The following is a 17,216-nucleotide window of genomic DNA, read 5'->3' as shown; positions in this document are numbered from 1 at the left end:
CAAAGCAAAACATCAAAAGTTGGCTTTTACTGCACGAATAGGCCTGACACTAACAAGATAATTAACTCACAAAAAGAAACTGCACACTCAGAGAAAGCAGCTTACTCCGATCTCTGAACGGCTGTACCCTCGTGCGGGCGGGGTAGGAAGGGCCTTTTACCTTTTTACATATTTATGCACCGTTTCAAATTTTAACATGTGTATTGTAAAAAAAAAGCTATAAAATTTAAATAAAAATTTTAAGTATTTCCAATAGTAAGGTAAGGAGCCATTATTAGTCTTCCAAAGAACAGACTATTTAGGAACTATATTGAAAAGAGAAAAAAATGAGCAATTTACAACTTATCACATACTTGCCCCCTAAAAAAATCCCAAATAAGTAGCAGTATGGACTCTATTGGCCAAAACACTGCATTTATTAGGCTGTTAAGAAACGAATGCTTTAGTGTGGGAACGATTCCCGCGCAGCACTGCGCTGCACCCGAGGCGCCTGCTTACCTGGCCCACGGGCTGAACGGTCGCTGCCACACACGTCCAGTTCCTGAGCCTCCAGCTGTCTGTACTTGTTAATATACTCCAGCTCTGAGCTCCTCTGCCTAAGCGGCCTGCAAAGGACATTCAAAGTTAGTATGCTATTTCTAAAAAGCCAAGAAACCGGGCATGATAAATCCTGTAGCGGTTAGCATGTCTGCTTTACACGCAGAAGGTCCTGGGTTCGTGCCCCAGTGGAGCCACAGTCCATCTATGGCCACGCCACTCTGAACAGGCCGGATGTCTGAGCTCGGAAGCTAAGCAGGGTCGGGCCTGGTTTGTACTGGGATGGGAGACCACCTTGGATGACCAGGTGCTGTAGGCGCAAATAATAAATTCAAAAAGAAAAAAGCCAAGAAACCTCCACGTGCTAGAGAAGTTCCTGGACGTTGTCACAGAAATGCAGATGGTCGAAAGACAAATAAAAATACACTCAAATTCAGTCATTTACCAAGTAGCTACAAACTAAAACAAGTAAAACAAACCATTTCCTCATCCTTCAACTTGGCAAAAAGACAAGTATTCTTAGATAGCAGGGAGGGCCGCAGAGGGGTCTGGGCTCACGCGGAGGGGCATGGCCCAGTATCTGCCCCTCCGGCCGTGCGTGGAGCGGCGTCTGCACGTGCAGGAAGCTTCCGCTCATTCCGCAAACGGCTCCCGAACACCAGCACGTGCAAGGTGCTGGGATGCACGGAACAGCGATCAACAAAGCAAACCCCTGTCCTCAGGAGCCCTCGGTTCCAGTGCATTAGGCAGGACAGAGAGCCGAGGCGCTCATAGTGACCGGGAGGAAAACAGGGAGAGCGAAAGGGTTGCAGGGTTGGGGGCACCTATTCGCAGATCTGTAACAGAACTTCAAAAAAGTGTCCAGCAGAGGGACAAGCTCTACTATGGCCCACTCGTCAAATGTGTCACTGTTTAAGCATGCCATGGCTATTCCCTTATAATAGATAAAAATGTCCATAATGTTAAGCGAAAAAAGATTGCTCTGCGATCTGCAAACGCTATCGCTCGTGTTTTGTTGGCCGTGTGTAACCTAAGTGCACTGCTGTCAGAGAAGACTAGGACACCAAATGGGAGCTTTACTTTAACAAAACGCTGTTTGCATTAAAGTCTGCTCCTGTCTGAACAACGGCTGCGTCAGCGTTCTTTGGGTTACCGTTTGCCCGAAACCGACTCGTTAGTGAATTCACGGAACAGAGCAATGATGAGGGCCGACTCCACGGCGCCGGCGCCGGGGAAATGCAGTTCGCAGGCTGCCCTCACGGAGCGCAGTGGGGCTCGGGGAAGAGAAACAAGGTAAAGCACGGAGCGTGTCGGACCTGACAAGGGCACGGAGGAGCCTTCTGCCGGTCGAGAGGAGCCCGCGAGGACTGACACAGTGTGAACAGGACGGACAAGAAGGGGCCGGTTAAGCAAGCCCAGGATCAGAACGAAGGATGAGAACGGCCCGCAGCTCCAGAAGGGGTCCGGGGAAAGCAGGAGGTGCGCCGGGGTCCAGAGCCCTGTGAGGCTCCAGCAGAGGGAGCCTGGAAGAGGGCGGGGTTGGGCTAGGGGCAGCCAGGGGAGGGCCTGGTGGGGGACTAGAGGACTGGCAGGGGCTAATTATGATGACTGTGGCCTTTGCTCAGAGTGGGACGGGTATAAGCAGAGAGAGAAATAAGAATCTCGGCTGGTTTTTTAACCGATGGCTCTGACTGGGCGAAGGGGGTGGGGTGGTGGGGAGAGCCCTGGAGCGCACCCAACAGCCCACCGCCATAACCAAGGTGTGTGACGTGGCTCAGACGAGCACACAGCAGAGAGGCAAAGCGCACAGAACACGCTGACAATGAGACCCGGGGGGCGAGAAAGCAGAAGGAGCGTCAGAAGACTGCGGGTCCCGCCCCCGCTGTGCCCCGAACAGTGATCCGCCGCTGGCTGAGGACTCTGAGAAGCCCCCAGCAGGCCGGCTGGGGGGGGAGAGCAGTGCGGGAGCACGGCGACCCAGCGCCTGCCTGTCCCTGACCTCTGGCAAGCCCGGACCCGCTCCCGCCCGGGCAGCAGGTGCAGGCGCAGGGCTGGGACGGCGCAGGACCAGCCCCAGCGGGGCCTGTGGGGCTGGAAAGGTTGCACATGCTCTCGGCGGGGCGCGCCCAGTTTGCGCTTTCTCCCTCTACTCTCCACTGCTCCAGGGGCCTCAGGAGCCTCAACAGCCCTGCCTCCTTTTCTCGTTCTCTGCCCTTTACAGGGCCGGCAGCTGGCAGGCCACCGCAGGTGGAGGGTCAGGAAGCACCCAGCAGGGGAGGGCTGCCAGAGGCCCAAACAGGGAGCCCAGGGCCGGGAAGCTCCAGGTCAATCAGGCCCAGCCGCTTAGGGACGGCTGGGCCCACCCCAGGGCCGGGCACGCGGGCACTGACCCCAGACTCCAGAATGGCCACGAGGTGGCTCAGTGCAGGACAGGTCCAGATGGCACTGCACAGACTCTGCACACCCCATGGCCCTGGAAACCAGGGGCCATGGGAACCTGCGTGTGGCCTGAACACAGCTGGTCAGCTGCACCCCCACAGGATTCCAGCAAGACCCCGAGTCCCAGCTCATCACATGCAAAATGCCCGGGACATGCACCACAATCACGCGGCGCATGCAGAACCAGGAGGACCCCCTGTCTGGTGACCGAAAGGTCTGACCCCCACACCTCATACCCATCTCAAATCAATTCCAAGCAAACACCAGGTACTTATTTTTTTAAGCCCACAAAGCTAACATCCTTCTGTATGTTATAACCTTGGAGAAGGCCTTCTTAAACAAAGCACCAAAAAAAGGAAAAGTCAAAAATAAAAATATCAAAAAACTTAAAATTATAATTTAAAACTTCAGAAAATTGTCCATAAAGGTTAAAGGGCAAGAACAGCGGCCACTCAAAAGGAACCGTTTGCAGCATGTAACACAGAAGCATGTAAAGAATGTCCGTGAATCAAAAGACACGAAAAACACAATGGAAATGTGACTTTTAACTTCTGCATCTTTAAAAAGTTGTGCCTGGCTCCTTAGCTGGCCCTTCAAGAGTCCAAACTTTGTCTTTCCAGACTTATCTTCTAACAAACTTCCTCATGTATCTTAAAATTTTACATACACACACGTATTATAAATGACATGGTCCTGTGCCACATCTAGTCTTATAAAATTTTACTATTCAGCTAGCAAGACGTAGCCTAGAAAACCCTGACGGCGACCAAGAAGAAACAGACCTGTTTGTCTCATAGCTTAAGCTTACGTCTCCCACACGGAACATCCTAACGAGGTCGCAATTCATCGGAACCCGCTCGTTCACTTGACTCCCTGGCACGCTCGATGCCTGCACGCTCGTGTTGGCCCACCCTGACCCACGAACGCCCAAGTCCGTCTGCATGGGAGCAGGGGGACCGCCGCCATCAGAGAACGGCATCTGGGCTGTCTCCATCCAGGCCCTCAGGAGACAGGACCAAAATGAAATGTACGGCAAGTAGCGCACCCTGAGACGGGAACGGTGACCGACACAGTGACACGAAGGCAGGCGTCCGGGATGCGGCCGAGGTGAGGAGGGAAGTTCTGCGAAGGTCAGGCCAGAGCGGCAGTGTGACCAGGGGACAGACGGGCAGGCGCTGGGGAAGTCGAGCAGGGCTGCGGGGGAGAGGGGGGACTGCCTCCCAGCAGCCCTCTGTGCGGCCGGCTCTCTGATCTCTAAATCCCCAAAGGACATGCTCTACCCAGAAGGCCTGGCCTGGCCTCCATGCCTGGAGGGGGCGGGGGGAGGGGTCTCGAACACCGTGAACCCCCCACTCGGTGACCTCTGGTCCCCCTGCTGGACAATTCTGCGCTGGTGTCCATCTTCACACTGGAAGGCGGGCTCCCTGCGGGCAGAGACCAGGACTGTCCTGCCACTGCCGCATCCCCGTCCCTAAGTAGTGTCCCAGCCACAGCACAGTCAGGGACATCTCCCGGGGGATCAGCAGTCAGCAATTACAGCGGGGGACAGAGCAGGATCTCGTCGGAAGGGACTAGAATTCAGGGTGAAGAGAGAACAGGACACAGACCAGTCTCCCTATCAGCTCAACGTAGAGAGAAACGAACCAGAGAACAAAGGATGCGCAGGACGGAGGGAAAATGCTCATGTTTCCCCTCACGCAGAAGGAAAAATGGGTGGTGTCTACACGGGGCCCTGGGAGAGGGTGGCAGCGTGGGCACGGGGAAACGGAGGAAAGCGCCGCAGGGCGAGACGGGGCGGGGAGGACGGCCAGGCCGCAGAGGGCGGGGCACTCCGCTCACCTTCCGTCCCATGCCCACAGGCTGGGGACTGCACTGCCACGCCAGAGGCAACGATCTCAAAGTCACGGGGCGGCAGGAGAGTGCTGACGGGAGCGGCGGCAGGACTGGTCGGAGCTCTAGCAGAAAATCTGGCAGGGCAGTTCCGCCACGAAGGTGCCACAGCAGCACACGCGCCACATCGCGAAAACCCCCACGCCGGGCGTTTCCTGCCGTACCAGCGGCTGGAGTGGATGGGCGACCACACGCACGCTGTCACCACGACACGCGGGCCCCGTGGAAACCACGTCTACGCTGAACGGTGCATGTGGAGGAAAAGGCAGCAGGAGGAACAGAGCCCACAAGGAGCCGAGCCCCCGGGCAGCCTCCTGGGACCTGCTCGAGCCAGAGCGCGTGCCCTCCAGCGAGGGAGGCACGACCCGCCGAGGGCCACGAGGCGGCGAGGCCCGGCCGCCCCAGAACTTGCCCAGAGGAAGCCTGCAAGTGCCTCCACCTCGGTGGCAAAGGGGACCCGAAAACAGTTTCCTGTGATAAGTTGTATGCTCTGACCTCTCTATTTTCTCCCAACTTTACTCTATTATGGCCTTGTCATGTTTTTAAAGAAATGATCAAGTGTATGATGAAACAGTTATCTACGTAAGTGTATGCGATGTCCTCTGGCATCGCAGCTTGCTTAAGTATACAAATATAACTACTACTTAGAAAAAAGAAATGAGTGCAAAATGTAACATTTACTAAATATTTCACACGTGACTGAGAGCAGCATTCTTTGCCCATTTTACTCAATTATAAAGCGCTTTCTCAGAATGTATATTTTGCAAAAAAGTCAAGTCTGATCTATTTTTCCTGCTTTCATTAGAGGGGACAGTGACCTGGCTTCCAAATGGCCTGAAAGTTAAGCTGAAGAACAAAAGCAACATGGTTATTTTTAGAGCTCTACAGGCACAAAAATACAGCACGAAACTGTGACCCGCAGCTATGCACGGCGACGCACCACATCACGCGACAGTCTTCACTTTGGCTGGGAGCGCATCTGTGGTCCTTCGACCGTTCTTCATTTCATTGCCAAAGATGTGTCGACACGCATTTAGGACCAGAACCCAGAGCTGCCAGCAGCCTTTTCAACTAGACTGAGCTCCATTCAAAGGCAGACCATTATATAATTCGTGAAGATTAAATAGTAAGTTATTTTCGTCATTTCTTCCAGCTTACTTACGAGGTGAATTAATGAGCATTCTCTCCAAATGAAGACATCACAACCTCGTTCTTGATAACATAGGAAGCTGTTTATTTCCAATGCAGTTTCAGGGGCTGAGTCAGGGGACTCACTCCAACAGGAGACACTTCCAGGGGAACGAGACATGCCCGCGTGAAGCGCGCCTCCTCACCGCTCCGAGTAGCTGGCAACACCGCCACGGCGGGTCCGTCACCGTAACAGGTACGCTTTAACCCTTTAAACCGGCACAAACCTAAGCCAAAGGGCATTTGTAGATAGCACTTTCCTATACGTTAACATTTTACAGCACCTTAAGAACTTTTAATAGCAAGTGTTAGGTGTTATTCTCAGAAAATGTTCAGTTTGCAGATTATTCTAACTTTGCATATTTTGTTCCTGTTTAGCTACATACAAGTATTTTCAAAGCTCGGTTTCTGGCACTGACCTAGTTAGAAATTAAAAGACTTTAATCCATGTTCTAATCTTACTCTGACCTGTATATCTAACCAGTAAAAAATTCATACACTTTTCTGGCAAATCTATTGCAAAGAAACAAATATTTGCTCATCTGAACCACAGCATTTTATGCAAATAAACAAGTGAGAATATTTCCATAGGCTAAAAATGCCACTTTTTGGCTGGATGAAATGGCCAAAGTATGATTCCTACAAACCCACACACTGTCCTGGCTCAGACATAGTGACAAAGACTCTGCTTCGGGAATTAAAATGGCATCTAAAGGAACGAGAGAGATTAATACAAGAGATCGAAAATGAACATAAAGTGAAAAAAACAGGTGTGGATTACAACTGGCTGAGAAACTACCAGAATCCCCACACGACCATCCCAGCCACTGAACAAAGACAGCTTGAAGTTCTTTGCTCGCAGGTTCAGCCTTGCCAGACGGGAAGCATCCTCAGCAGGTGAGACATGCCCTCCGTGATGTGCGTGCTGCGGAGTCCAGGCTCCTCACAGCGCGACTGTAAACCCTTTAACCATAGCTGTCAAATTCCCAGCAAACGAAACACCCCGAGGCTGGACAGGGGTCACTGCTGACAGCCCACCGGCTGGGACACGTTTGTAAACCCCACTCACCATTTCTTTACGAGAAGCATAATGAGGTGCAGACCTCTCCTAAGGCAAGCAGCCCCCCGGCCAGGCTACCGGGCTGTGCTGTGCACATGGGGGTGCGAGGTGGTGGTGGGGGGGGCTGTTCTGACCGGAAGCCTCACTGCTGCCTTCCCCCTAGGTTCCGGGAAGTTCTGGCGGAAAATGACGTGCTGCCTTGGGAAATTGTCTACATCTTCAAGCAGGTTCTGGAAGACTCCCTGGGCAGCTCCGGGAGGGGCGGGCAGCGCGAAGGTCCGGCAGCGGCCCCGGGCAAGGACGAGATCCCGACCATCTCCAGCACCGTGGACAGAAACGCAAAGAGCCGGCTCCCCGCCTTCTCCCACAGGACAGCGACCCTCCCGCACCACCACCCGCCCAGCTAGGCTGCTGTGCCCAGGGGACTAGACCATCGGCATCTGAACTTGGCACTGACAATAAGAAAACGTGATGTGACTTCCCGTTTCTTCCGTGCAAGGTCAGGAGCTAAAGTCCCTGTGGGTGTGCCCTATGTTTTAAATAGTGTTCCTTTTTTAACCAAAAACTGCAATGTTTACTAAAAACTGTTTCCTAAATATTTTGAACAAAAAATGTTTGAAGTATTTTCCTATACTTCGAACATATCTCATAGGAACTAAGGCATTTATTTAGTATTAAACTTGACACATTCTGTGTGAAACTCAGACGTTAACCTTGACTCTCACCCTAAAAGGAAACTGTATGTAGAATAAAATAAACGACTGATGTGAACCTTGTCTTTACTGTATCACTGTTCCCAGAGCTGTCACTCTCAGCAGGGACAAGAAAGATGACAGTGAGAGGAAATATGGTCCCGTTAGATGACAAAGCGGTGGCCGTCCCAGCACAGGTCCATCGGTAATCTCCACTCGCACCGAGGGTAAGCACACAGCACACACAGCTCCGCGCTCCGTCAGGGAAGAGCGCTGAACTGCCTAGCGAACTGCACCTCTCCAGGAAAAAGTCAGAGCTGATGTGTAACTTAAACCATTCTATGTTCACTTAAAATAGCAAAACGTTTAAAACAGGAATGCGGCATTCCATAATTTCATTCAAGAAACTTCATTACTCTGATTTACTTTATGATAAAGTGCTAGAGTCTCTGCTGTTCTCGAAGGTAAGAGCGAGGAACATAGCCTATAACAGTATTTGGAGATTTACTGGGTTTTTTAATCTAAAAAGAAGAAATTCAAGATTGGAACTAAATATACACTCTAAAAAGAAAAAAAAAAAAAAAAACCTGATTCGTTTTTCCCTGGACTCCCAGCCAACTTCTACACCATTCTGAAGAGGTCTCCATTTGGCCTTAAACCCTAACCGTGTGATAAACAGTGTCACCTGACCAGGGTTTGATGACACAAGGTAAATGGAAACACAGCCCTAAGTGGATCTCAGATAAAGACACCTCTCATCCCTGCTCGCTATCTCGTTTGGTTTGCACGAGGTAACTACCCACAGCTTCTTCAGTCACTGTTAGATGTCTTAGTGTGGGAACGGTTGGTGGGAGGGACACAGGGCTCCCGAAGCACACACCTGCTTACTGGGAAGTGAGGAGAGAAAGCAGCGAACGGGAGTTGCACTGTTGCTGCCTTAACAGTGGGAACAAAGTTGCTGTTTTAAATAGAACTTGGAGTTTGTGGCATCCAGGACTAACACTGACAGCCCCACACGCATAGCAGGAAGCGCAGGGCAGGAAGGGCGGGGCCCGAAGCAGCCGCTCTCCCTCCCGGGCACCGCGGCCAGACAGCGCAGAAGGGAGTGCGCCCACCTCCCGCTCCGGCCGGAAGATCACTTTTCAAGCAACTCCCATCGAAAAGCTTACGGTGACAGGAACAGCTGTAGAACGTTCTGCCATTCCATTACCCCAGGATGAAAATGAACCCCATGCCGCTCTCAGTCACCCACAACGCAGTGGATCAATTCCGAGCTAGACTTCAAAGGGAGCAGAAACCTACACTGAGCTTTGGTCGTCTTGCAGAGTTCCTGCCTCTCCTCTCGTTTTTGGCAATAACCTAATAACCATGTTTCCTGTGACACTACTGGTACATGTAGTTTAAATTTACAGTAGTTTCTAGAAATTCTAAACATCAAATAGAAATCTGAACACAAATAACTTCTGGAATATTAACAGATCAACACTTTTATACATTAGGCTTTTTATGGCAAAGGAATGAGGGCTAAAAATATAAGGGGTGTTTTATGAAGAGGAAGTGCTGGCACACGGTGTAAGTTTTAGCGAGGGAACAGCAAGGAGTAAACGTACCAACCCACGTACAAGTCTTCTGCATCCCCGACACGCGGCGAGCTCTCAATCGCTATCATCGATCAATCGGCCACCCACTCGGCCATACTACAGTCATTCTTCCACACTGTATGTATACTCCCACTGAATGCTAACTTTGAAAGTAGATCCTGTATTCCCACTCGACCGCTGAGCAGACAGCCTCGGTCCTGCTCAGTGGCTTGCCCAGTGTCACAGAGACAGTGTACGGCACAGCTGGGGTTCGTATCATTCTGTCCGGCCCCTGACAGAGTGCCGCCAGCCCCAACCTACCCTTTGAGCCCCAAATGCATATAGCCTATTTCCTGTTTGACACCTTCGCTTGGATGTCCACAGGCAACCTCAAATCGACATGCTCAAACCAGACACAGAGGTTCATTTTCTAAAAAGATAAATAAGATTCGAGAAAGGAACAAAAGACTCGAAACAACACACACAAACGAAAAGTGTAACTCTTCAAACATTCCCACTATAAATAAGTATTCACACTACCTACCCGCCCGAAACCGCGAAATCGTTCTGGTCCCCTTGAGACGGTGGCAGAGCCAGAAACATCAGGAACAAATAAGACTTGGGGCACGGTAAGTGCTCTAGAGGACGACAGACTGGAGACTGGGGAGTGCTGGGGGAGGGCTTCTGTGGCTGCAGACGTCGTAGGAGACGTGTCTAAGGAACAGACATTTGAACAGGGCCCCAAACCCTGAAAGAGCCAGTCCTGAGAAGACACAGGGCGGGGGGCGGGGCAGGGAGCAGGCACTGCAGGCAGAGGGAGGGGTAGATGCGACACCCCAAAGTGGAGATGCGTTTGGTGTCTTCAAGACACAGGAAAAGTGCCCATGTGGCCAGAGTGCAGACGAAGCAGGCAGCAGATGAGCAGGTGCCAGGCAGAGGGCCAGACGGCACCGTAAGCCGTGGTGCCATCTCCACTGCTTTCTCACGGCAATCTATCCCACGGAAAGCCACACCTGTGCCCGGAGAACCTTAGGTGTGCATGTCTGTTCATGCAACAAACTACCTGAGCATCTACTTCATGCCGGGCTTTCTTCTGGGTGCTAGAATAAATTGTTGGGGGCAAGGATGAGAAGGGAGGAGACCACAAACAGAAGGCTTCTGCGACAATCCGGACCAGAGGCAGCGGTGGTGTATGTCGTCCAGCGTGGTGATAAACAGTGAGACACGCTCTTATTCTGGAAACATTTTATGGTACAGCTGTCAGGATACTGAATTTCTTTAGGACTGATTGTATATGCATAGACACAGACAGATGGACAGACACACATACACACCCTCCCTCGCTCTTAGGGAAATCAGCTACGGTCAGAAAAGTAAGGCAGATTTTATAATTCAGTCAAGGCAGGAACGGATGAGGAAGCCAACTCTCATCATTTCTAAAATAAAGACCCAGCACATTACAAGCACTCAATGACTGGGACCTATGAGACGGTTCCTTCATCCAAACTCATCTGCGCCCCGACTCTGTGCCCAGTGCTGCACTGAGAGGTGGAGACTCAGGGTAATCTGTGCCCTCCGGGAATTCCCAGGTGGGAAAAACAACATGTAAAACGGCTCTTCACATAAAAGTACTAGAAGACGTACACACGGGGTAGTGAGCAATAGCCGTTCACTTAAAGTGTGCTCACTCACGTGGCTTTCCTGACCCTTCGAGCTGTCCCTTCACAATATCTTTTGCTCATCCCAAGGTATCAACCTCCAAACGTCCAAGTGTTCCGGGCCTGGGTCCCTGGACCTCTTCTCTCTCTGCACCCACCACCAGATCTCGTCTAATCGGTCTCAAATGCTCAAACTCCCAAATGTCCAGTTCCAGCCCGAGGTCCTTCCTCACCTACAGGCTGCCTCCATTTACTGTTATCCAACAAGGATTTCAAGGAAACGTGTTCAAAATCAGACTCCTGGTGCCCTACCGGACCTCCCGGCAGCCCGCCCTTCGCAGCTGATGGCAGCATCTTCCGACTGCTCAGCCAGAAACGCGGGTGTCACCCACGGCTGCTCCCTCGCGCTGTCTGACCCAGTTACAAAGTCCCTGCCTGTCTTAGAAAAGCATCCCGCACGCCACCACTGCTCACCAGCCCCACTGCTCCCGTCCTGGTCTCAGCCACCATCCTCTCTCTTGCTTGATATACCAGTGAGGGTTCTCCAGGCAAAAAGAACAAACAGATGTACGGGGGTGGGGGGCGGTAGGCAGGCAGGCAAGGACTTTAAGAAACTCCTCTGCAGGCGCAGAGGGGCAGGGCAGGCCGCCGGCTGGGACCCAGGGAAGTCACAGCCCGAGTCCGCAAGGCGTCTGTGGGCAGATCCCTGCTTGCTCGAGGAGGTCAGTCTTCGTTCTGTTCAGGTCTTCAACTGATCGCACGACGCTCACCCACATTATGGAGGTTCATCTACTTCGCTCAAAATAAATCTACCAATTTAAATGTCAATTTCATTCAAAAATACCTTCACGGAAACATCCGGAGTAAAATCGGACCAAATGTCTGGACACTATGGTGCAACCAAGCCGACACACAAAATTAGTGTCACAGAGGGTATCACAGACCCCTCGCTGACCTCCCTGTTTCTGTCCCGGGCCCTCTTCAACACATGCAACACGGCAGTCACCCCGTCAGAGCCACAAGTCGCACACGTCACGGCTCTGCTCAAAACCCCACAGTGCCCTTCCGTGGCGCCCTGCTGCCCGAGGGGATGCGGCAGAGCACTCGCCAAGACTGAAGGCACTGCTCCCGACCTGGCCGCGCCACCCTCTGACCTCCACGGTTTCCCTCTCAGTCACTGGACGCCAGCTGTGGGTAGGAGGTACAGAAGGGACAGAAACTCTTCTCATTAACGGGAAAATCGCCCTATAAACTAAATCTGTTAGAGACAAAAAGGTTTTTAAACAACATGGACTTCAGACAGAATAGAAAACAGGGATCCCTGGGGGTAACGTGAGCACACACCAGCGTCTACGCGAGGCCTAAATCCTGCAAGGTGACAGTCAGAGTACAGAGTCGCAGGCTCTGGAAAGGGCACACCCGCCCCACACCCCACAGATGTCCGCTCTGGGCTGTCGAGTTTCTCAATTTATCTGATCCCCAACCTTCTCGGCCAGAAAATAAGACTGCCCTCGTCTGCCAGAAGGATGGAGGCTGCTTGTACTGCCTGTCCCCTGACACAGTGCCCAACGCTGTAGGTGTGCAATGTACAGTAAGACCTACCAAGAGGGAAAAGTGAAATTAAGAAAAAAGGAAACTGGGTAAAAGCAAGCATCAGATAACGGCAACCTGAAAGCTTTCTATGGTGAGGTTTCTCCTGGATAAAGTACAATTTCAGGGACTGGAGAGTCAAAAGACATGAAAGTGACAAATAAGCAAGACCGGCAGGAGCCAGCAGTTACCGTGAGCTATGCAGACAGGAAGTCCGCCGCAGAGGGCGCGAGGGAACACGGGCAGAAGGACGCGGGAGCACGGCAGGGCGCCCGGCCAGCCCGAGGCCCGCCGCCTGCTCTCGAGGAAAGCTGGCACTGACGACACTGGAGACAGATGCTCACAATGCCTCGGACGGCTGCTGAGTCTCCCCCTTCCACGTGCCAAGGCGAAGAAACAGGAATGTAAAGATGAAAGCGGACTCCACGGTCAGCACAAAGCAATAACGTGCAATACCACGTAGAAAATGAGAAAGCGGGAAAACCGTAAAATCGCTACAAACACGATTTACACACCATCCAACAACGCTCACACGCGGTTCATCGATCCCTCCCGACTCCTTGGCCTTCTCACAACATGAACTTGAGCGGGGCCTTTCTCAGTAAGAAACTCACACTGTGACCTTGAACTCGGCACACAGACGTGTGTATCTCACAGAGTGATTCTTATCCGAACTACCTGTGATACCGTCTGGTTTCTACCTCTTTTTTAATGGTGGTCACTACTCATAAGACTCTTTAAGCTGATTTACCAGCATTCTCACGGACCGACTCCAGGGACTCAATGCAAGGTAGTCTTCCCACCTGAGTGACTGTCCCTTCCAGTACGTTTTCACAATGTGATATCCCGCGCTTACAAAGCCTGCCCTCCCCTGGTCAGATGTCTTGCCATCAACATCAAACCCCACTCAAAAGTCTCCTTCCTGGAAAGACACCGTTCAATAACTGTCTGTGCATCCACTACACGCCAGAGACGCTGTGGCTGAGACTGGCTTCCTGGGTCAGCTGACTCGAAACCCAAATGCCAGCTCTTCCACCGCATTAGTTTCCTGCTGGACCACAACAGATTACAGGCACGCCTCATTCCATTACGCTTCACGGATACTGCGTTTTTTTAGAAATTAAAGGTTGTAGCAACCCTGTGTCAAGCAAGGCATTTTTCCAACGGCTCATACAGCACTTAAAAGGAATAAAAAAATTTTAACTAATGTGTGTACATTATTTTAGACATAACGCTGTGGCACACTTAATAGACTGCAGTATAAGGGACATAACTTTTAAATACACTGGGAAACCAAATAATTCACGCAGGTCGCCTTATGCTGTGTGTGCTTTATTGTGGTGGTCTAGACCCAAACCTGCAGTGTCTCTGAAGGATGCACATATCACAAATTCAGAAGTTTAAAACAGTGGAAATTCTGTTTCTGTAAATCAGAAATCTAAGTAAACTCAATGGGGTCTTCTGCTGCAGGGCCCACAGGGCCAAACCCTGTTATTAGCAGGGCCGCGTTCCCTGCTGGAAGCTCATTCAGGTTGTTGGGGTTGCAGGCCTGCGGCCCCGCTTCCCACCAGCAAGATCCAATCTTTGCTCCTGGGGCCCGCAGTGCTTCCCATGCCTTCTACGTGGACCCTCACAGGGGCCAGGCAAGTCCCTCTCCGGTTTCAAATCCCTGGCACAGGGCATTAGATAATGCAAGTAAGCACCCCATTTTAGGGTCTGCAACCCCAATTATATCTGCAGAATCCCTCTTGCCATGTAACACAACATATTCACAAGTTCCTGTGGACAATGTCAGGGGTCATTCTACCTACCATGACCATTCAATACAGGAAGTTGAGCAAGCCACTTTAACACCTTTTGCTCATCTATAAAATCAAAATGATGTCATCAGTCTCAAGGGGCTGTTTCAAGACTTAAGTGCTGCGGCTGTCTCACTGCGCAGCTTCCACACCCAGGACATCTGGCACTGGACGTGCGTGTTTCAAGGGCCCGGGACACCACTTTCACAGGAAGCACTTCTCAGACCAAAGTCCACATTGTTTGTCTACCACGAGTTAAGTACAGAAGTTGAAACGCTTATGGCGGTTTTACAAAGTAACTTTACATATGTGGCTTGTAATCATTTTTAAGATGTGGCTTGTATTTTGTCTTTTTTCATTTCATTACTCTGAAAATTTTTATTCATTTTACAAATCTCAGTCCAGAAAAAGGCCTGGAAATTTAAAAACCTGGTCCTTAGTACTTAAAAGGACATTTAAATCTATGCTTTTCGTTTCTGACAAGGTTAATACTAATTTATTTCCAGTACAACAATGAATTACTTAAAAGCAGTATTGTTCTGTCCTCTAAGTCTGGGGAGCAAATGGGGGAAGGCTGGCAAGGAGGGTATCCTGCAGGATCATCTGGAAGAGTAATTCGAGGAAATAAAGTGTACGAAAACATGAACAAAACAACCACTCTAAAGCTGCACAAGGGTCTCTTTGTCCTCGCCCTGCTTCCAAGAAACAAATTTACCAAAGAACCCAAGTTGCACTTGACTCTACAAAGGCTCAAAACAACCCATGAAAACTCGATCCACTAGGTCCTACAGGGCCAACAAATAAGAGTAACTTAAGAAAATTCAAAAACAAAAACCACTCCCTCGACTGTAAAGGGTGTCGAACTTGAGGGGAGCTGGCCAAACAGTGAAGCAGATACTCCAAGCGGGTTGCTCTCACACTGGCCTGCCTCAAGGAGGGAACAGGTGTTTCTACTCAACAGATCTAGGTCTTTTAAAAACAGGTGTCCTCTTGCCTTTTTATCTCCACAAAAATCACATTAACAGATTAACTGACAGCAGCTACTTAAGTCAAAGAAGAAGGAGCATCAGTAAAACTGAACAAAGATCCAGCATTTGTGTTCCTTGGTATTTACCCAAATGAGTTCATGGCAGCTTTAATCATAATCGCCAAAACCTGGAAGGACCAATGCGTCCTTCGGTAGGTAATGGACAAACTGTGGTCCATCCAGGCAATAGAATATTATTCAGCGCTTAAAGAAAATGAGCTAACGAATCATAAAAAGTCACGGAGGACTCTAAATGCATATTGCTAAATCAAAGCAGCCAATCTGAAAATGTGAGTCCAATCATAAGACACTGTGGAACACGCAAAACAATAGGGAGATTCAAGAGATCAGTGGTCCTCGGGGAGGAGGGATGAAGGGGTGGAGCACACAGAATTTCTAGGACAATGAAACTGTTCTGTGCGATACTAATGGTGGATACATGTCACTGTGTGTCACCCTACAATACCAAAAGTGAGCCCTTAACTATGGACTTTACATACTAATGTGCCCACACAGGTCCACCAGTCATAACAAAGCGTTAACAATACAGCAAGGTGTTAACAATGAAGGAGACTGCCAGGAGAGGAGACACGTGCACGCTGTAATTGCTGCTCGATTTTTCTGTAAACCTATGCTGCTCTAAAAAACAAAGTCCATTAACTAAAAAAAAAAAAAAAAGTTGAAAACTCTGCTTCCGGTAGGGAAAGGTTAGCCTGGTGTAGGTGAGGGGATGGGGCTTGTCTGGCAGGCCGCTCCCTTCAGACGGCCAGCACGGCGGGGACCAGACACGTGCCAGTGAGGCCCAAGTCCTCGCCGGGCCGGGGTCCCACCCGGCCTCCCCTGCCCCCTTACCTCCCGGGTGCCGTCGGCCACGCCGGGGCCTGGACTGGGGCCTGGGCTGGGGCCGGCTTCGGCGCTGGGGTGGGCTCTGGGGTGGCGTCCCTGCGCTGCGCCTCGTCCCTGGCCACCTCGGCCGGGAAGGCGGGCGGCGAGCCCAGCAGCTCCACATCGGTCACGGTCTTGCCGATGGTGAACCAGTCGTTGATCTGGTCGACGGTGAGCTTGCGCAGCATGGTCGCAGCCTGTCGTCGGCGCCGCCTCAACTGCCCCACAGAGCGGCGGGAACTGGCGACCGCGGGAACGCGACGGCGGCGCGACGCCGCGAGGACGCACGTGCGGCCCCGCCCTGCCCCAGGCCCTCCAATCAGAGCGCGCCAGTGTGCCACCGGCCCCGCCCCCCGCGCTAGGCCTTTCGGGAGCTCGGCCTGCCCACCCCCGCGCAGAGACCTGGCTCATGCTGGTTGCGGGCTCAGAGCTGCGGAACATCGTCAGCCGCCCTGTCCCCTCTCCCCACCAGCCCTGGAGTCACCGTAGCGCAACCCTCAGCACCCCTCCGCCTTCTGTGTGGGGTCAGGGCGTGAGAGAACTCGGGATGGGCAAGATTGGGGCCTCTGAACTCCGCCCTCGTTCCCTGAGTGTTACTACGTGAGGCCTGGCGCTTCAGGTCGAGGAGGGACAGCATTTACTGAGCACCTACTGTGTGCCTGGCCCAGTGTCAGGCCACGGCGGTACCGCGGTGACAGAGCTCAGAATGAGGGGAGGGAAGGCAAACCAGAGAAGGGACTTGTGGTCGTATTGTTGAAGCAGACAACTGGCTGCTACGCTGGGATACCTTGCACCTAATCTGCGGGAGAGTAGCAGGGGGAAGGTCAGGGCAGACACCTGCGGATAGCCAGGCAGGAATCCAACCAAGGAG

General features: G+C 51.6%; 2 protein-coding genes across 3 annotated transcripts in view; one reads left to right on the top strand and one right to left on the bottom strand.

Moving 5' to 3' along the window:
• TDRD9 (tudor domain containing 9) overlaps positions 1-16,564 on the bottom strand; it is a 75,759-nt gene extending 59,195 nt beyond the window's left edge. Inside the window, exons 1-2 of the mRNA XM_036217881.1 lie at positions 16,313-16,564; positions 499-605 (exon numbers count right to left, since the gene is read on the bottom strand). Of these exons, the coding sequence (XP_036073774.1) occupies positions 499-605; positions 16,313-16,533 (328 nt within the window). The 5' untranslated portion in view covers positions 16,534-16,564. The remainder of the gene's footprint in view (positions 1-498; positions 606-16,312) is intronic.
• RD3L (retinal degeneration 3 like) lies at positions 5,842-8,049 on the top strand. 2 transcript variants are annotated; one of them, XM_016121510.2, is made up of 4 exons: positions 5,842-5,992; positions 6,115-6,250; positions 6,646-6,951; positions 7,278-8,049. In XM_016121510.2, exons 3-4 carry the CDS (start codon positions 6,653-6,655, stop codon positions 7,519-7,521), a joined length of 543 nt encoding a protein of 180 aa, XP_015976996.1. In that variant the 5' UTR covers positions 5,842-5,992; positions 6,115-6,250; positions 6,646-6,652; the 3' UTR covers positions 7,522-8,049. The 2 variants fall into 2 exon arrangements, with proteins under 2 accessions (XP_015976996.1, XP_015976997.1); XM_016121511.2 differs by lacking the exons at positions 5,842-5,992; positions 6,115-6,250 and having other exon boundaries at positions 6,606-6,951.
• Positions 16,565-17,216: the final 652 nt, after the last annotated feature.

This window comes from Rousettus aegyptiacus, unplaced genomic scaffold (genome assembly GCF_014176215.1).
Source record: "Rousettus aegyptiacus isolate mRouAeg1 unplaced genomic scaffold, mRouAeg1.p scaffold_m13_p_3, whole genome shotgun sequence".
In the NCBI taxonomy this organism is placed as follows: Eukaryota; Metazoa; Chordata; class Mammalia; order Chiroptera; family Pteropodidae; genus Rousettus; species Rousettus aegyptiacus.
Note: the sequence above shows the minus strand (reverse complement) of the source record. Positions and strands in the feature narration are given on the sequence as shown.

Excerpts from the sequence above, each read along its gene's own strand:
- RD3L (XM_016121510.2), top strand. The coding sequence starts at position 6,653 with ATGCCACTTTTTGGCTGGATGAAATGGCCAAAGTATGATTCCTACAAA. Across the intron at positions 6,952-7,277 it reads ACGGGAAGCATCCTCAGCAG|GTTCCGGGAAGTTCTGGCGG; the intron begins GTGAGACATGCC and ends CCTTCCCCCTAG.